This window comes from Elaeis guineensis, chromosome 12 (genome assembly GCF_000442705.2).
Source record: "Elaeis guineensis isolate ETL-2024a chromosome 12, EG11, whole genome shotgun sequence".
Taxonomy (NCBI): domain Eukaryota; kingdom Viridiplantae; phylum Streptophyta; class Magnoliopsida; order Arecales; family Arecaceae; genus Elaeis; species Elaeis guineensis.
In genome coordinates, this window is record NC_026004.2 from 19,819,284 (window position 1) to 19,840,634 (window position 21,351).

General features: G+C 35.7%; 1 protein-coding gene across 4 annotated transcripts; it reads right to left on the bottom strand.

Annotated features, from left to right (window-relative positions):
* Window positions 1–1,700: 1,700 nt before the first annotated feature.
* LOC105054718 (tubulin-folding cofactor B) lies at window positions 1,701–20,356 on the bottom strand. 4 transcript variants are annotated; one of them, XM_010936285.4, is made up of 9 exons: window positions 20,236–20,356; window positions 16,536–16,689; window positions 16,307–16,458; window positions 14,898–15,016; window positions 14,192–14,253; window positions 13,861–13,902; window positions 11,338–11,471; window positions 4,253–4,322; window positions 1,701–2,087 (listed from the first exon to the last, which is right to left on the bottom strand). In XM_010936285.4, the coding sequence occupies exons 2-9, from the start codon at window positions 16,635–16,637 to the stop codon at window positions 2,040–2,042; spliced, it is 729 nt and encodes a 242-aa protein (XP_010934587.1). In that variant the 5' UTR covers window positions 16,638–16,689; window positions 20,236–20,356; the 3' UTR covers window positions 1,701–2,039. The 4 variants fall into 4 exon arrangements, with proteins under 4 accessions (XP_010934587.1, XP_010934588.1, XP_073102614.1 ...); XM_010936286.4 differs by lacking the exon at window positions 20,236–20,356 and adding an exon at window positions 18,262–18,753; XM_073246513.1 differs by lacking the exon at window positions 20,236–20,356 and adding an exon at window positions 17,500–17,625.
* Window positions 20,357–21,351: the final 995 nt, after the last annotated feature.

Here is a 21,351-nt window from a genome sequence, read left to right on the forward strand (position 1 = left end):
CCACTTAAGATTGCACTCTTCACCACCACCATTAAAAGTAGTGCCACCTCTATTGCCGGTCTATAGAGATGGCAATAGATCAGATCGATCAATATTTATACCCATCTCATAATTAAAAATCCCATATCTATATCCGTCTGGTATCCATCTTGAGTAGGGTCAAGTCATGTAAAGAACTCACATGCAAATACTTTAAAAATAATTATAACTTTAAAAGACATGACTTAGATTAAGGTTAAATCAAGTTGGATTCAGAGTGAAGCATATCATTATTTGCATCCGATCTGATCTCGCTTCAAAATTTTATCTAGAATCCATATCCATTTCAGATTTTAATCAGATAAAACCTACCCCATTTAGATTGGATCAAATCGAATATCTTGTAAGCCGGTTACAATTGCCATTCCTATGGAGGAGGGTTTCGCTCTCTGTTTTATCCCCCATTCATTTCTCGAGCTCTTCCTCGAATTTTACATAGCAGTCTAGTGGCTCGACGATATATATCACCAACGTGTAAGTGAACTGAAATATAACTCAATATTATGTAAAAAGACTCTTGTACCCTCATCAATTTCAGCAGTTGCTAGTGGGCTGTAGATGAGATGAGAAGTTTTTCACAGCAGTTGCCAGCATGTTGTGTTAATGCTAATTGGTGCCGTTACTTAGACTTGTTGGAGAGAAAAGAACTCTTAGATGTTTCTCAACAAGCGCACCTCCATCGTTGCAGTTGCTGAGCAAGCTTTGCATTTTTTTTTTTTTTTTGGTCCACTGTAATTTCAAAATAATCATGAAATTCTTAAGGATCCAAAATAGGCTTACAAAGTTATCTGAATGTTTTAGTGGATGAAGAGCCTTTTAGAAGGAATTGACTTTTATTTGTTTTCTTTAGTCTTCAAGATATGATGTAACTATTTTTTTTTGTCTTTTAGTAACCTCCATTGTATATATGTTACTCTTTTCAACAAAGGACATGTGGCTGTTTTCCTAACCATGTTCAACCATCAAAAAAAAAAAAAAAACTTTGTATTCGGAATTGGGTCTGGTGCGGTCTTAGCTGACACCGTAGGCTCAATTTAATAATGTTGACATATGTGCTGGTTTGATCCAAGTCCAATTTCATTTAAATTCAAGTCTAGTTTCATAGATTCAATTCTTTTACAAAATAGTAGTCACTGTAATTTTAGTTACAATCTCAATTATAATTATAACTGTTAGACAAGAACATAACAAGGTGCACCCATATATCCACTGTGATGGTCATGCCTACCGAAATTTTAAAGTGTGCTAGATATTCCCATATCCATCAGTCTGCCCCAAATATTGTGATCATAAAATTAAGATTGACGCGTCACATGGCTTGCAATCTTTGCTTGCAAGTCGGATCCGGTGTACTTGATTGCGCTGTTGTTTAGAAACATGTAAAGATCAAATTAAAGAGATGCAGAAGATTTAGTTCTGAAGGACACCAAAGCCTCTAGTAGTTCTGAAAATTGGACCAAAGACAAAATGTTCAGACAAAAAAACTTAATCTGATGGTTGTTGGATGTATATGGCATCAGCAGTGTTGCAAAAATCTTAAAGATTGAACAGGTTTCTTGCCCTGTTTTTATCACTACAGGCTTTGTGATAATAATATATATGCTCTTTGATACGGAAAGCAAATGGATCACATCCATTTATTTTGTAAAACTAGTACCGCCTTTCGACTTTCATCATCACATCCATTTATTTTCCAGAAACATAATATCATCCTTACACATACTTCCATCATCTATCATCCATACGGTACTTCCAAAAAAATGACTAAACTTTCCAGAAGTGAAGGTATCAGTCCGACAGCAGTTTCAAAACAAATAGGTATTTTGCGATGCTTTGCAGTTACAGAGGAATGTATGTCATCATAACAACAATGCCACGCATGATTGGACATAACTCAACGAAAATAGGTTATGATGATCAAAGAGTTTCTAAGGGGCCAACATGAGAATCACAGTTTTAACAGGACTCTGAAGATGCTGTATGTACAACTCCGCGGTTGTTTATATCTCTTCTTCATCAAATGGGTCCCTCTCAGGATAGTCTCCAACCTGCATAATGAATGCTAATTAGCCTCAACTTTATTGGCAACTTTTCCACAGATGTCTTGCAGCGAACCAATATGATAAAAATGTAAAAGATTCAGGATTTAGAAAAGAGGGAAAAATGGGGCTAGGTTACATATCTTATGCTATTACTACACATTATGTGCACAGATATGTTGTCTCATTACAGTATTTCCATTTTTGAACATTTGATATTTATCTTTATAAAATGTTGCATTAAGACTAGCTGTTTTATCAAGTGAAACTAAAAACATTTTAGTAATGATCAAAAGTTCGTCTATAAGCCTCATCCTGTGTCCGGCATGGGCTGTATGGATTGTGCTTTGATGTGGGCACCCATGGAAAGCCAACAATGAAATAAGAAAAGTTCTACTCGAGACACCAGAAATTTTAGCTATGTTCCTTTTTGTAATAAAATAGCATAAACTTTGTTCACATACTCTGGATAAAGATTTGCCTTCTTGGCACCTGACTCCATACCAGTAAGAGGCTGCTACATTCATACAAAACTGTAATGGTATACCAAAAATATATTTTTTAAATTTTTCAAAATTTTTAAGCTTTCTTTATTTGTTTTTGAGTATAAAATAGGATTTTGTGAGTTCATTTTTGATATTTAAATGCAATATGCTTTACTTTTTATATTACATACCTAAAGAATGGTTTGACTATATCATACATGTTAGATTAACTAAGTATAATACTGTAAATATAAAATACTTATATTAAATAAAATTGGAAAGGCAACATCTGATCAATTCCAAGTCGAGTGAAACCTGGATATAGGGAATGGCTCACCATTCCCCTGAGCCATTCTCCTCTCTTTCTCCTCTCCTCTCTTTCCTTGAAAGGGGGGGGGGGGGGGGGGGTCCCTTTCTCCCCCAATTATTGAGGCCCCGCCCCAGCATGGGGCCCTTAATGAGTCGAACCACTTTGAACCAAGCAGTTCTAGGAGATTCACTCAGTAAGGACCAATTCACACCAATTTATGAAAAATCCCATACTGACACTACAAACCATCCCCGTTTATGATCGATAGAGAACAATCCTGACCAAATGGGGCAGTTTGGTATGGTGTTGCATTCCTTGCACTGAATTAAATTGGTAGAGTGATAAAAAACTAATGAACACAAATTACAAAAACAAATAAAGTAAATCACCAAAAAAATGTTAAGAAACTCACTATAGAAGTGCATACATATGGATAAAGGTGCCCTTATCAATAAATCACATCATCCAGTCTACTTGTAAGAGCTGAAGTTTCTTCCCTCACTTTCACTTATATTTATTTATTTTTCATTCTGGAGGCTGAACAACTGAGGTGTATTTTCAATACTTGTACGAGGTCGGACAGATCAGTCAGCTATGTTATTGCAAACTTGTCAGCCAGTCACCAGGTATCTAACAAACTGGTAAGGTTGGACCACAGGGGTATATCGCACCATTTACAAACTAGTTTATTACATGAGCGATTCAACGAGCATGTTGATTATATTAATGTACCACAATAACGCTCACCTTGTACCCAAACAACTGTTTGTACATGGTACAAGTAACATTCTTTTCAAAATCAGATGGCCTGCAGAAGCACATCTAGAAGTTTTTTTTCAAATCAACCAGCAGTACCTCATGAACTGAGCAGATCAGAGGGTTTTGTTTCTTCGCTTGTATGCTCTTGCGTATATGTGCTTCCATTTGTGCAGGTCTAAAAATTCTTTTTGGCCAGCAAAGCTGAAAGGGTTGCACTAAATCAACTGATTCTTACATGTTTACTGAGAGAGAATTGCTTCTGCTGGCCAGCTTCTAGGGCTTTGATGACAAGCCCATCATGTACTAGTTCTGGACAGGGATTTCAGGGTGATCTCAGAAGGTTCTGTTCAGTTAGATGTGTTTTCTACGTTGTGTGTCATGAATAGGAATCAAAGTATCAGCCCTGTCCTCTGACCAAAAAGCACATTCATGCACAAATAAACACATGCTTGATCAATTCAATCGCTATGCACCAGTTAAGAAGCTTGAGCAAATGGGGTTAAGACATAAACTACACTTTACATACAGGCTCTACATGCATATTACTTCACAAAATTATGCTTTTGGGTCAAGTACTCAGGACTGAAACAAGTATTCCGGAACCAGTATTGCACATATACCTTGACTTTGTCTGGCCTAAGTATGGCACCATGTTGTGGCAGGCATTGAAAATAGCGAATACCTTTCACCCTGCAACAACAAAAAGGATCAACTACGAAAAAGGCCAGTAGATGAACATAAGAAATTATAAATATGCTACCCATGAGGACATATTAAATAATCTACACATAAAAGATGGATGGATTTTCTTGAAATGAAAATGACATTACCAAGCATCCATCAAGTCTTCTGGAAAAAAAAATCTTGAAAATAAAAATGACATTAACCAGCATCTTACAAGTCTTCTTTAAAAAAAAAAAAAAAAAAGGCATCCTAGAATCATGTCCAACAAGAAAACTGAAGTCTCATTCTATCAAGCTTGGACCAGTTATTAAACATGTTTCTACAAAAGAAGACTGCACAAAAAGATCGCAGGATTTCATGATTGGCCATTAACTTTATGTCCAATCCTCCAACTACTTTTGCTGAGATATCATCTGCAAAGGCAAGTTATCAGATAGTGGGTCCAAAATGCAAGAGTGGAGAAAAATATAATGCTATCTGATAGATAATAAAGAAGGTGAAAAATGAAAAGCATTAGTTGGTAGAGGTTGCCAGACACTTGAATTATCATATTAATTTATCATTTCCTTGAAATTGACATGTCATCCAAATTGTGATAATGGAATTAGGATAATATTAGCTAAGGGTGCAAGACGGTATAGCAGACCTTTACAGGACTCAAGCCTTAGTATAGTAAATTTGGACTTGGGGTGTCACAGATCTAGACAAGATTACAGACTGCTGGAACCTGAACCCATTAAAAATTGCAGGCACAAACCAAATGATTTAAAATGTCACATCTCACTCATAATCAAACCAAACCTTCAAAACTTGTTAAGTAATGGATATGGTCCTAGCTCATAAGAATGAATCTAATTCAAGTTGCATCCAACTTATACCTAAACCAGAGGTCAACCAGTAAAGCCTTTTGGATGAATAAAGGATCTACAATGAATAAAAACCATAGGTTGATGCAGATCTGCATTGATCTGAACTTCATTGGCAATCTTTAGATTTTTCTTAGTAACATCCAAACATCCAAACACAGCTCAATTAGGTTATATAACAGATACCTGCTTCGGCACAGCAGAAACTCATCATAGCAATGCAGAAAATTAAAAATAGGATAAAGAGAGAGGAAGAAGAAGAACAATAGGAGAAATAGAAGGAAGAAGAAATGACAAGAAAAGCCAGCAGCCTGTTTTGCATAATTTCAATCCCATGAACCTGCCCAGATTGCAGGCCATATAATCCCTTAAATAAAGATAACCAACCCAATTTCCTTTCCCACATCGGACTCTAAGAAAATAGAGATAAATAGAAACCAAATTTGATAAAAAATCCTCCAGTATGAAGACTTGATGATGCCCATCAACAACCCAATTTGGGTCCCTTCAGGCCCCAACATAACCTCAATTTGACTGCAATAGGACCCCAAAAACCTCTAGAAAAATAACCAAAATACAAAAAAAATGAACAAATTAAAGCCTGAAAACTAAGGCAAGGAAAATGAGATATTAGGGTTTGATTCACTTATTCCAGCTTACAATTCTCTTCAATCTAAGAGAAATAATGTCGTAGAATAGTGGTAACATCTTCTGGCATTTAGAACTATGAAGAAAACTACACTAGCTATATAATAAATAAAGACAATATAACATAAAATAAGGGATGCATCATATATATAATATCTCAATAATACACATGGTAATTAACATTCTAAAACCAAATACTTATACTTGCAAAGAAGTAAATACAAAAGACTATTAGCCACTGATTATAAAACCAACTTTTTGTCAACTTATTATCAGCTTTTAGAGACTTCAAAACAAAAGGCAATTACTGTGGATGAGTGGTGGAAGTCATAGTCATAATAATTGTAGAAACAAGGATTGAAGTCCCAGCAAGATGAGGGACGACCGGGAAATGTTCCGGCCATCGCGTCCCAGTCTAGCAAGATCGCAGCACATGGGATGGGTGTGGGACCCTGAAAGTCATTTTCGGTCCCCATCCTGATGGTCGCATCTTCACCTCAGCTAGATCACTTGTCGATAGGCCCCTCCAAGCAGGAATGCCTTTTTTTGGATGATGTTTCAACCTTCAACTCGTCGCAGAGAAAAAGGACTTAACCTTTTTTTGCTGTTGATACATCGGCATCGACATTGTCACTGGAAGAGAGAGAGGAAGCTCAGTTTGCCAGAAAGTTCTATGTTTTTCCCACAGTGCCATGAACCGCTCAAGAGGGAGGGAGGGTGGAGTACGGCCTTTGTTTTCTCTTGAACCCTATCACAATGAACAGTGGAGTCCATGTGTCCCGCTCAGCCTCAAACATAGAGTACAGCTTTTTCTTTCTTCCGAACCCTATCACAATGAACAATTGAGTCCACGTGCCCAGCTCAGCCTTAGTGCACTTCCACGTGATGGGTTCAGATCATATTTTTCACATGAAAGAAGATTTTATGACGTCGTCCATAGGTCGCACCCCATTGAGATCTCAAAGCATTCCAAACTCCCTCATTCATCAGGCTGCATCGATCTTAAAGCCAGGACTGCGCGATTCATCAGCAAATTCATGCAAAGAAAGGTGAATCCTTCTTTGTTGCGAATGATACAATATCTAGAGGAGTCACAGACACTAGAGTCATGGGAGCTCTCTTTTTTTTTTTGCCTTCAACACGCTACTCAAGAGCAGACAGCATGCGGATGGGGAAGAGAAAAAGCCAACTTTACTCTCCTAAAAAAAGAAAAAGCCAGAAAAGAAAGGAGAACTATCCATATCAAGGGAATAAAGGTGGATTTGCACAATTTCTTCACATGAATTGTCCTTCGATCACCAATCTTTCCTCTCTTTTCAATTATTATACTTGCTACCTACTACGTTTAAAAGTTGATATGATTTGAGATTTGAAGCAACTATCTGCTGCGAAAAACCTTCTATCCTGAAAAAGATTCCATTATGAAGTTTATCCCACTATCAAGATATTGAGCTGTTATAAGCATTGACTCATTATCATTGCAACCAAAAAACAAGAGAGAGGAGAAAAAAAAGAGAGAGGAAGAGAGGAGGTTGCTCCATCTTCTATATTGGAAACATATTGCTTAGTTAAGATAAGCTCTTCTCCTATCATCAATTTAGCCAAAGTAGTATAAAGTAAATTTTACTTTCTAAACCTATCATAATTTCCAGCATGAAATTATGATATATAATAAGAGTAGGATGTAAATTTTACTTTTAAATATGTATTATATTTTTCTAAGATTATCAAATTTTTAGATGAGTCTAATAATATGAACCTAGGCTTGATTAAGCAGAAAGTAGATGAATTTTAATAATTAGATAAGGTTTATTTTTTGATATATTCCATACTTGATAGTCTAAAATAATTTTTCTCAAAAAACAAAAAAAGCTAAAAAACATCCAATTTTTTTTTAAGTTCTCCAATAAATAGATCCTTTTTCATAGCATGTGCTATATTAAATATCTCTGCTTAAATACAAGATGTCTATTTGAGTAACGTTATTTATCTCGTCATTACTATGAGCAATTGGCCATGGTTAACATGTGGCTCAATCTAATATATATATATATGTGTGTGTGTGTGTGTGTGTGTGTGAAAGCAGAAACTGAGAGAAGATGGATTAGCCATTTAGGTTGTGCACATAAGCAGCACATTATCACCTATGAATGTCATTTGGATCAAAATCAACCTGCAATATGCCACGTGTCTAAACTCTCCTACCCAACAATTCTTAATTCTTCAAGTATTGAATTAAAGCATGATGTTATTAAAGCCCATTTATGTGACTTAAATGATATTCTTAAAGTCTAATGTTATTATCCTCTTGCAATAAAAGTTCACTCATCTATGTAGTTGAGAATATGAATGAACATCAGAAATTTGGATGGATATTATTTTATTATTTATACATAATTTTTTTTAAAAAAATAATCCATTATATGATTTAGAACCCGTGCGCAACACACAGGCTCAAAACTAGTTTATGCCTAAATGTGAACCTTAACATGAAATTAAGAGATTCCAACCTCTTGTTGAAGTTATTAAAAAAATGTAGAGTGGATATAGCATAGACAACTTAAATCTAATTTTTAGTTACTTATCATGAATTTTAATAATTACATGAAATGATAAAAATGAATTTTATTAATTACATAAAATATTTAGAAATTACAAATAATATTTTAGAAATCTATAATATATATATATATATATTATAATATATAATATATATATATATATATATATATATTAAAATGTGTGGCTCTATCTTGGCAAATCCTCCATCTAACATGTACATATGATCAAATGCATGGTATTTAATCGCACATGAAAACTATTCCCAAAAACTAAGAACACATCAACTCCAACCCGATCACCTCCCAACCCTCTTCCTTCTTTGCCTCCTCAGATCATGGCGATAGTGTCATCGTACCAGCGCTACAAGTGCAGCCGCTTCATGAGGGTGTGACCAGAGGATGCTACTGCCTATTGTCATTGCAAGGGTATCTTCCTCCATGTGTAGACCCCTCCATGCCTCATCGTTGTCAGGGAGACCAGTCATCAGTAGTTCCTTGCCGGCCCTACTATCCTTGACCATGGGCGGTGGTTCCGGTTCAAACGGCATAGCCTTCAACAGCTTCAAGTTCTGCTACGATGATGAGGTCGAGATCTTTACCCCTTCCTCGCAACAAGTCAAAGTTCCTGATTTGATCAGGATTTGATCGCATCCAGAACCAACTCGCCCATATTGAGATGAACAGGTGTAGTTTTTTATCATTTTTCTAGCTATTCTTGAAATTCATATAGAATAAATGTGATAGAATAAGTAAATGAAATAGAATAATTTGCAAGGAAAAATTGTATCCCATGCATTGAACAAGCTATAAACTAGTTACAACATTTTATAATTTTTAAAATTAAAAATTTATTTTTATTATTTCATGTAACTATTAAAATTCATTATAAGCAACTGGAAATTTGATTTAAATTGCATAATGTTATATCCACCTTCTACATTTTTTTCCAAATAATGTTAACAGTAGGTCGAATATGTTAATTCCAAGTTATGGTTCATATTTTACACATGAATTAAGCCACGTGTCAACTATAACCAATGGGTCATAGTAATGACAAGAAAATGATAATACTTAAATAGAGGTCTTGCATTTAAGTAGAGATATTTAATATGGCACATATTTTCAAAGAGGGGTCATTTATTGGAGAAATAAAAGAGATTTAGATATTTACTTGTTTTAGAAAATTATTTTAGACTATCGAGTATGCAATACATCAAAAATAAACATTATCCCATTATTAAAATTCAACTTTTTGCTCGATCAAGCCTAAGTTCATATATTAGACTCATTTAAAAATATGATAATCTTACAAAATATAATACATATTTTAAAAAAATTCATCTTGATCGTATAATATATCATAATTTCATGCGGAAAAATTATAATAATTATCTTATTTTACTTTACATTGACTAAATAAATGATAGGAGAAGAGCTTACCTTAACTAAGCAAGGTGTTTCTAATATGGAAGATGGAGCAACCTTCTTCGCCCTTCCTCTCCCTTCCTTTCTTCTCCTCTTTCTCTTATTTATTGGTTGCAATGGTAATGATCCGATGCTTATACCATCTTAATATATTGATAGTGGGATCAAACATCATCATGAATGTTTTTTTTGGGAATAGGAGGTATTTCACAATAGATTGTTATTTCAAATCTCAAATGATGTCAACTTTCAAACATAATAGGTGGCAAGTATGGTAATTGAAGCGAGAGGAAAGATCGATGATCAAAGGATAATTCATAAGAATGAACCATGCAAATCCACCTTTTTTCCTTCATATGGATAGTATCTCTCTTTTTCTTGGCTTTTTCTTTTTTTTCTAGGTAAAGTTAGCTTCTTTCTTCCCCATGTGCATGTAGCCCACTCTTGGGTAATGCATCAGAGGGGAAAATAGGGAGCGAGGACCCCTGTGACTCTGATGCCCGACTCTTCTAGAGATCGTATCTTTCATGCAAAAGAAGGATTCACCTTTCTTCACGTGAATTCAATCATGCTATGATGGCTTTGAGAATTATGCAGCCTGATGCATGAGTTTAGAATGCTTTGAGACCTATTCAGATGCGATCTGTGGATGATGTCACGAAATCTTCTTTCGCACGAAAGATACAATTCGAACCCCTCATGCATAAGTGCAGTAAGGCTGAGTAGGGGTCGTGGACTCCCCCATCTATTGTGATAGGGTTAGAAAGAAAAAAAAAAAAAAGCCACACTCCATGCTAAGGCTGCATGTGGACTCCACTATCCCTTGTGATTGGGTTCAGGAGGAAGAAAAGGATCGTACTCCTCCCTCCGAAGCAATCTATGGCACTGTGGGAAAAATACAGAACTTCTCTGTGAACTAAGCTTCCTCCCTCCTCCCTCCATAAGACGATGCCAATGTCGATGCATCAGCCAAAAAAAAAGATAAGGCCTTCCTCCCAGTGATGAATTGGAGGACAAAGCATTGTCCGGTATTTTTAAAAAAAAAAAAAAAAGAACCATATGTGCTCACCAGGACAGCTATATTGCCACGTGACACAACTGAGATGAAAGCAAGATGGCCAACACGGGGGCCAAAAGTAACTTTCAAGGTCTTGCACCCATCCTACATGCCATGATCTCACTGAAATGGGACGGAACAGCCGGGATGGCTCCCGTCCGACCAAGACTTCAATCCTTGATCATAATGCCATTATCATTAGTGATCAGTCACATCTTAATTCATTACTCTTTTCTGTCATTATGGCTTACATTTAGCATTTTAAAGGCACCTATTTATGTTCCTTGTAACAATACAATCAACAAAATATAATACTATGATTTTAGGTGATGACTATATGAAAGATCAATTGTATTCATTGAGTTCCCAAACATTAACCGTACAAACTACAGATGTGACAAGGAAAGACATAAGAGGATATTTCAGGAAAATTATAGTAATGGAAAAGGTATAAGGCCACATACATGCCATCATGTTTCCCAAGAGGTTCATCATATTGAATTCCAACCCAAAAGCCAGGTCCTAAAGCCTCAGCTTGACCAACAAACTTCACGACTCCCCTTTTTCCCCCAGGTTCAACTTCACATCTATCTCCAACCTATATCAAGAAATAATGAAGTTAAAAAATATGAGAGAGGTAGCATATAAATATTACATAGGAACTACAATTTAATCTAGAGTATATCATTCAAGTTCCTTTGCTTGATATTCCAAATATAAAAAATAAGCATACAGATGCATTTAGAAGAGAAATGCATCCAAAATACATATGATTCTAAATATAAACGATCACGTATCTTTCCAAGATTTATAATTCCATTGCTTAAGCAGCACTTGATAACCTACTTAGCAGTTAATATGGTTAAAGTCATCATACAACAAACATATGTGATGTTCGACCACATTATCAGTTAAGTGGATGTGAATCATTGACAACAAGAGGTCACATATGAAAGTATGTAATCTGTGACCAAGCCTCTAGAAAGCAGCCTCTATATATATTCACCTAGGTTCATCTAAAGAGATTCATGAAGCCAATGCCACAGTTCATCCTTCCAGTGACCATGAATTGAGATGCAGATATCAACGACGACCACAACTTTTGCCTTCAGAGCCAACTAAACTTTTAGAAGAGCAAGAAGCATAACAAGCTCCAAATTTGGTGGCAAGGGATTCCTGAAGCCTCAAACAAAAGAAAAGATGGTTGGACCAATAGTGCATCTAAACAAACCTGCATTTCAGTAATTGATATATCTGCTCCACCACTTCAATAACTTCTTATTTTCTAGGCTGCTTTAAAACATTTTCTTCTCAACAACTAGGACAAGAGGAAGCCCTGCTGACCGCTGAGGTTGGGTGAGGGTAGGATTGAACCCAGGTCATTGATGTATCCAACAACCAGCAACTTTACCAACTCAACCAGCTGGCGCACACTATTCTTTCCCATGTTTAAAGAAGAAAATCTTTGAATCTAGAAAGGGAGAAATGTTAATGTCAAAGCAGTTTGAAGCGTAGATCTTGAACATCTATAAAAGATAGTTATAGATGGTGTCACTAGTTTTAGCCATAAGGTTCACAGGGTCCGCTCCATCATTGGTCACCTCTGCCAAGGCATGGTACCTGGAAGTCTTGAGTTTAAGGTTAGGGCTATTAAAAATTCAGATTTGAAAGAAGATGACCAAGGAAAACAGTTGAATGAACTGATATCTCCAAAATGAACATGGTATATTTAGACCAATAGGGTCCCTAGATAAGCCTGAACTTCAGCCACATCCAAGACATCTTGTCCAGTTTCTCCTCCAATCACAACAAAAACGGTCAGGCCGTAAAAAAGGAGGTGAGACATAAGCCTTAGGCAGTCTAAAGGACATGCCTAGAATGCTCACATATGATACTAGATACTCCGACTAGTTTCAGAATTAAGCTTCCCAGGGTTCCCATATTAACAGCTACCTCTACCAATGCAAAGGAGTGAGACTCCAATTTAGGGTAAAGGGTACTTAAAATTCAGATCTGAGAGCAGAAAAAAGGAAAGAAAGCTGAATGACTGGTTTCTTTAACATGGAAATGATAGTGGATTTAAATTTAATTAGAATTTTCTAGCTTTGAAGCATGTCATGCAACTATATAATGAGGTTATGCCCCTTCTCCACTGAGAAGTTAGTAGAAGTGGGTGCCTCACTTTTCTAATGCATAAGCCTTAAAAAATGACAGTGAGGAGAATCCTTGGGACCTCTCTTTGTTAGCTTTTCAGGCCTCACCTAAAGTTGCTAGCCATTTATGCTCAAAAGTGAGCTTTCAAAGCACGGCTCCTCCCAACTTACTAAGTTCCTTAGTGGCATATGCTTTTAGCTACATTTGCTTTCAATGAAGACCTCCTGCAAATTTGAGGGAATAATTTCATTCTAAAGAGGATGTAATGGATTAATTTAGGTAAAAATGGTTGTACCATGTACGCCATCAATTGATGATAAAAATTATTAAGAATAACATGTGGAAAATGTAATATAGTATATGTGTATATGCTGAGTAGAGTGTCTATATTTCTGCAGTGTATCTCTTCCAATTGTATATGCCACTTGAACCATACTATTCTTTCAACAACTGTCTTTTTCCTCTTTCATCACATATGTTACAATGTTTATAAGCAAAACATACTGGTAAGGCTCACATGGCTACAAATCATTCAACTTATACAAGGATATGCTGATCAAACAGGGAAAAACTTTTTTTCTTATAAAAAGTGCTAGTAAAGAGAGTGACATTTCCCAAAAAGTAATAGTTGAATGTTATTTATACATAGACTCCACCACAATCCTTTCACCCAAAGAGCAGGAGATTTGATTTCTGTGACATATATACTTAGGATAAAATGCATTCATCACCTTGTCACATTTCGCCTTCCAACAAAAGCAGCACCTTTATGCTAACTAGATTAAACATTGATATTCACAATATAAGAGTAAAATCAATCGTGGATTACTGACCTTGATATTTGCACATAGGTCCTCCATGTAACTGTCCGGTAGCTGAGGTAAAAATCACAAAAAATTAAAAGTTAATAGAACATATATGCTTCACCTTGAAAAATCTGCTTGGACGGACTAAAGACAACAAACGGTTAGAATAGGAGAAACCTTTCATAAATTATAAGAAGAGAAGATCAGTAGAAGGCCATTATTAAAACAAACAAAAAAAGAGAGAGAGATTTAGAAGTATCAAAGCACCATCTTCATGCACAAAGGAAAATAATCAGAAGAAGGACAAATAGATGGAATAAACAATGAAATATTAAGAGGCAAAACCTGCATGGCTTACTTTGCTTTCACCGCTTGGTGGATTTTGAGATATCATTTTTTCTTTAAATTTCCTAAAATTGCCTGATCAAATAAAGAAAATCAGATATATGGTTAATGAAAAAGTTGTGCAATGCACATGAAAACCAAAAATATAGAAGAAAAGTCTTGATCATTATATAATTTTCACCGAGCAACAAAATCATAGGTGTTCATAAGACCAGTAATATTCCACTATCAAATACAGTTTGCTTGTACTGACACTGACTATTTTCATTTGAATATACAGATAGCAATACCATATGTATCAAGGCTTACTTGCAAAAAATTTGGTTTTAGACCTCATATCACCTGGTAAGGTTTCAAATTTCCAATGGATAATACCCTGGTGTTGGTTAAGTGTATATAAATAGATTATGGTGATCCCACCACCATGCCAACTATGCTAGTACATTTTAGTGCAGCTGCATACATCTTACGCTATAAACTAATTGGATGGAACTTATAATTCTTGCTTAACACATGAACATGTATCCATATCCATGGCATAAAATGGACGTCCAAATTATACTTGATTTTAAAAATAATAAACAATCAGAGAGATGTTTGAGGATTAAAAGGCATGCATTATCTATTAAAAAAGAAACATAAAATTCCACAAGCATGTAATTATTAATCTTTCATGCTAGATGCAAAAAAAAAAAAAAAAAAACCTGCAAGGAACTTACGATCAAGTTTATTATAGGCTTCCTCAGAAATTTTATATTTCTCCACTAGCGAAGTGTCATCCAACCAGCCCCCAGAGCTTACTGATGAGGGGTCTAGATCTATAATATGCAGTCGGTACCTTCAGATTATCATGGATAATTCAATAAGTAAAAGGGAAAATATATGTTGTTCCATAGACAATAAATGAAATACACAGTAGTTAAGTAGCTGTATAGTTACCTGGAATCCAGTTAACCGTTTCAGTCAGTCCAATATAAGAAGTACTTGCAATTAAAATCATGGCATGAAATTGTGAATTATGTACTACTTGAGTTATGAACACTACCTCATTACCTGGAATCCATAAAATCATTTAACTAACTTAACATAAGAAGTAATCCTGAGCAAAGTTTTGAATTCTATTGCAGCTAGTTCTTTAAATAGTTTGTGACTCTCCAAACAATAAGTATTTATGGAGATTGGAGCACTCCAGAACTCTAGTACTAATTAGTTAAGGATATTATCAAGCAACAATAGTTGTTAGTTCAAGCAATGTTCGTTTATTATATTTGCATTGAAAAATGACCATGAGGAGCTTATGCATATAGAATGAATCCCATCCATTAATCTCTCAATTTCCCAGAGGCATCATCTGATCCTAAACAAGCTCATTATATTCTGCTTGTGAGATTGAATCACAATACTTACCAGAAGAAGGGAAGATGTTCTTCTAATGGCAAAGGGCAGGTTCACCATATGGCAAAGTAGTAGGGAATTCAGCATTTTGGATATTTGTAATTCTAATTGACCCTTGTTTAGCAAACAGTGATGGAGAATTTTTCAATGGGGAATTGTGAAAAATCTTTTTCACAATCAAACATGGCTTTCAGAGTTTTTCTTGTCTTTTTCCTCTCTAATTTCATCAAAAGTTCTTTTCCTAGAAGTTCTTCTATTTGGTGTGGGAAACACAAAGTGAAGGATGTCATTCTGAATCTAAGTTTCTTTCTTCCCCTATAATGGAAAAATCAGGTTCCAATTTGATCGGAGGATAGAAGAGTTATCTTTTTGACGTTGTCTTCTTTCAATTAACCTCTACAATCAATGAAATCTTTCAGAGGAGGGTCTCCTACAATGGGGTCCCAGATTCAGGTCATGCATTGAAAGATGTATCAAGGACTTGACCTTCTCTGTGTTGCATCTCAATCATCTAGAGATTGGGTTCTACAAAATGGTCATTAGCAGGAGCCTTTACAGAAAATTTGCTTACAACCTTCACAACTTTGAGGCTTGCAATCACACTCTTTCATCAACCAGTAGAACAATCAGACAAAAAAAAAAAAGAAGCCAGAAGGAGAAACATAAAAGATAGCAACAAATCTGAATAAAAGATAACCAACATTCGAACAATGAAGATTGTGGACTCACTAACCCATTTTGAGGGGAATAGAATCCAAGTGGCCTCAGATTGTCGTTCAGGTCGCACACTTTGGACCCGGCATCATCGTAGACCTCAAGGCGCATCAAGTCCACAGACGTCCCGCACTTTCTCCAAAGCTTCTCCTTGGCCGACTCCACCGTCGTCTAAGAGAGAGAAAGAGAGGAATGGAACCAGGCATCTTGTCATCTAAGATCGAGTGAAGGAGGGTTTTAGGTTTTACCTGGAGGGAGAAGCGCACTTGGGCGGAGAAGCTCTTGATGTTGGAATGAGTGACGACGAGATCTACAGAGTCATCACTTGGAAGTTGAAGCCGAGAAGCCATTTGATTGAACCCTTCCTTCTCTTGTCCTTCCTGTGATCTGGTACCTCGAAAGCTGGAAGTTGGGGAGGAAAGCCGATGCAAGAAGGAGAAGAGATATAATGTTATACTAGCAAGTAACCCGCGCTATGCAGCGGATTCTGCTTAAATGATGATAAGAAAATAATAAAACACAATAATATAAAAATTAATAATTTTTTTGGTACATATAATTTGTTTTCTAAAAAATTATCTCGATCCTATTTCTACTCTCTAGAAACATACGATTATTCAATACAAAATAATTCGTACTTACCAGTGGCATAACAAATAGCTACATATATCATGTATAAGACACTAAGTATTATGCCTATCTAGAACTTCACCTTTGGTTTTAAAATTCTACTTTAAATTAGCATCGAGACAATAATAAATTTTTTAAACTACCACAAAACATTAAAAAATAATCTATGAAAAATAACATATTTCAATAAATTTTAGCGATGATGTAGCAAGCATTATCAAATCCCTTCTTTTTTCAAATTCTTTATTAACATCAGCGATCTACCAGTCAGACCAAATCGAAATAAAAAACAATGGCATTAGAAGAATATCCAGTTTAAGAGCAAAAAAGTTCCAGACTTCTGCAATTGAAGAAACATCCACATAATAGATGATTAGCAGATTCTGATATAGCATCACAAAATACAAATCTCCACTGCAGACCTGTTCCTTTTAATAAGACTAAGCAACTTGTTTTTGGATAAAAACAACCATGATTTTTAACCTTTAAAGGAGAAAACCATCCACTAAGACTCCACTAAGATTACAAAATTACAGAATGAGCAAACATAAAAGCACTCCAAGGAGACCACCCCCAAATAACCTTGTGAATATCAACATCAATAGAGCATTCCTGTAGAAGTAACAAAATTAAGATGAACACAGTCCTTTGGAGAAGAAGAATTCGAAGCTCTTTTAAATGATGAGGGACACACTGAAACGACCCATTCTGCATGCCAAAAATCACAAAGCTTTGACAGCAGCCAAAGAATAATGGAGATCTCAAAAAATCTCTGTAACAGATGAGCCAGACGTAAAATATCTAAGTATTGAACCATCTATATATCTATCTTTCTTTTCTTTAAATACTAATCCAAAAATTGATTTTTACTTTTCACATCAAAAGCAAACTTCACCTACCTGCCAAAGATTTCTGAAAGAATTTTGAAAGATAAAAATCATATGTTCCATTACATCAGTTTGGAAAAACAGATTCCATTAGATCTACTACCTATGAAAAGTTCATTCAGCCAATAGCATGTACCACTTGGGAAAAATTGAGGGAAAACATAGAAAAAAAATTAATGAAAACAAAAGAGAGGTGGAAAAATTGAAAGGCAAGATGTTTCCCCGCGATCAGTTTTTTTCCCTTTTTCCTTCTTTTTTTTTTCTTTTCATTTCTTTCTTTTTTCGGAGATCTATGGGAAAGCTCGATTGAGGCTCCTGAGATTGGAAAAAGAAGAGTCAAAAACAAAGGAATTAAAATGCAAAACCTTTTTCCACATGAATTGATCATTTTTTTCCTTTTTCTCTTTTTTTTCTTTTCATTTCTTTCTCTTTTTCGAAGACATGGAAAGGAAAGCACCTGAGGGAGATCGAAGTGTAAGGCCGATGCCGGTGATGATGGGGATGCAGGTGACGGCACAGACCGGTGGGAGATGGCAGCAAGGAGAGCAAGGAGAAGGTTGGCTCCGACCTGTGGGAAGGAAAGCACCTGAGGGAGATCGGAGGGGAAGGCCGGGAGGAAGGCGATGGTGGAGACCGGTGGGAGGTGGCAGTGAGGACAGCGGGGCGGGGAGGAGGCTAGCATCCGCGCGGGGTCGTTGAAGAGGAGGTTGGCATCCGCAAAGGGTCGGGGAGCTTCGAGAAGGCTCAGGAGAGGTCCGGGGAGCTTCGAGAAGGCTCGAGAGAGGTCTGAAGCCAAAGAAGAAAAGAGAAGAAGGGAAAAGGGTTCGACACATGGCGCGCTTACGTGGTGTTGAGAGGTTACACTTGTCGCATTGGGAAGATCCTAGTCCCAACTTTAATGTATTGTATGTATGTACATATTAGGATGTCACCCGCGCTTCGCAGCAGATGAGGTGCGGCTGGTGGAGCCACAGGGGCGGCGGCCGACAAAGCCGCAAGAAGGGAGGCACGGCGGTGGAGCCGCAGGGGTGGGGATGGCGACTGGTAGAGCCATGAGAGAGGGGGGGAGGTGGGGGGTAGGGGGAGCCACGGCCGATGGAGCCACGGAGGAAGGTGACAGTAGAGACCAGCGGCAGGCTACGGCGAGAGGGATTTGGAAGGGTTCCAAGCAAAAAAAATCAAGACCTGTGGGAAAGAAAACACCTACGGGAGAGGCAGAGAAGGTTCGAGAGGGCTCGAGAATGATTCGATGGAAAAAAACTCAGGAGAGTACAAAGCGTGCCGAAGAAAAGACAAAAAGTATATATATATATATATAGTCCTCTGGCATTTGATATGCGCACAATCAACTCTGACATGTTACATGCCACATGGCACGCAGGGAGAGTGGAGAGACATGCTTTAGTGTATAGTATAGATATATAGCCCTCCCGCATCTGACGTGTGTGCATAGTTAGCTCTAATGCAGGGAGAGTGGAGGGACATGCTTTAATGTATAGTATAGATATATAGATATATAGCCCTCCCACATGACACGCAGGGAGAGTGGAGGGACGCATTTTAATATATAGTAAGTATATATATATATATATATATATATATATATATATATTCACACACACACATATACACATACACATATACACATATACAAATGTATATATACACATAGATATGTATACATATACATATACATATACATGTATACATACACACACACACACACACACACACACACACACACACACACACACATATATATATATATATATATATATATATATATATATATATTATACATATATATATATATATATATGTGTGTGCGCACGCGCGCGCATGTATATGTGTATACATATGTGTGTGTATATATACATATGTATATACATGCGTACACACTACATTAAAGGGGCATGTACAGCATTTTTTTTTAAAAAAAAAAGAACGGAGTACCTTTACACGACAACAAAACTCTATAAACTGAAAATTGTGTAGCCAAAGAATTTCCACAGAAAATCCCAAAACCTATATGCTACCAAAACCTCAAAGGACAAACTCACACTGCCACAGCTCGCACAAAATGCCATAAAATGCCATATGCTTGGGAAAAAACCCCAACCGGAACCTAAGAAACCCCTCCAATCTCCCTCAGGTGCTCTCCTTCCCCACATACCTCTAAAAAAAAGAATAAAAAGAATGAAATGAAAAGAAAAAACAAAAATGAGCAATCTATGTGGGAAAGGGTTATTTTTTTCTATCTTTTGTTGATTTTTCCCATGTTCCCATATGCTGGAAAAAGAAAACCCCAACCGGAACCTATGAAACCCCTCCGATCTCCCTCAGGTGCTCTCCTTCCCACAGATCTCCGAAAAACAGAATGAAGTGGAAAGGAAAAACAAAAATGAGCAATATATGTGGGAAAGGCTCTTACCTTTTAATTTTTTCGGTCTTTCCGGTGTTTTCGTGGATATTTCGTGCGTTTTCCCCAGACACTTCCTCTGTTTTTGACCGTGGGAGGCTTAGAGCGGCCGAACAGGGAACTTTAGATGATGTCCATGTTACTGTATTGGTAATTATTTGTGAAAGTTTAAAGGATATAAATATATTAATATTATCAAATAATTTGAAAATGGTCATAATTTAATTGATTTAGGCCATCTACAAATTTAAAGTTCAAATATCCGATGATAAACCTTAAATCTATCTTAAATTCAAATAAATTTTAATTTTAAATTTTAAATCTATTCTAAATTTTATAACTTATTGCTAGATCTTATTAGAATTCATGATAAATCAATTATCCTATAAAAATCCATCTGATTGTCGTTCTTAAGATCATGATAGCATCAGATGCCGAATTGGCCCTTGTGTTATATTTTAACATAATGTTTTTAAATTTTTAAGATGGATTTTAAAAATTTATATCTACTCATATAAAATATTTGGATTTAATATGTGCAAATGAAAAGATTAAAAAATGAAAAAATTAAAATTGATTATATTAATTGGATGATACTAATTCATCAAAAAAAATATTTTTAGATTTTCTAATATTAACTTTAAAATTTCTATATTGTAACGTGTAGAAATATTTAAATTTATTATATTTGATTTACAAAATATTCAAAAATTAGTATAAATAAAATTAATAATCTTAGATTAAAATATATAGTCATATTTAAATTTATTATATATGATTCAAAAAATATCCAAAGATCAACATAAATAAAATTGATAGTTTTGATTGTATGAAATTATAATATTTACATATACATATATATGTATATATAGTTTAAAAAATTGATATTAAGAAATATAAATTAAAAATTATGAATTATATTTACTGATTAATTTTAAAATTTAATATTTAATAATAAATAATTTATTTATGGGCTTGGGTTTGCCTGAGACATGTTAGATTAGATCCTTTAGTGTTATGCAAGTGATTGGGCTCAAAAAATCATTAGCCATGATTGGATTAAAATATGAGGTTCATTTATTTTTTCAAATTGTGTTTAGATTCATTGTTGGTTCAACTAAGATTGAT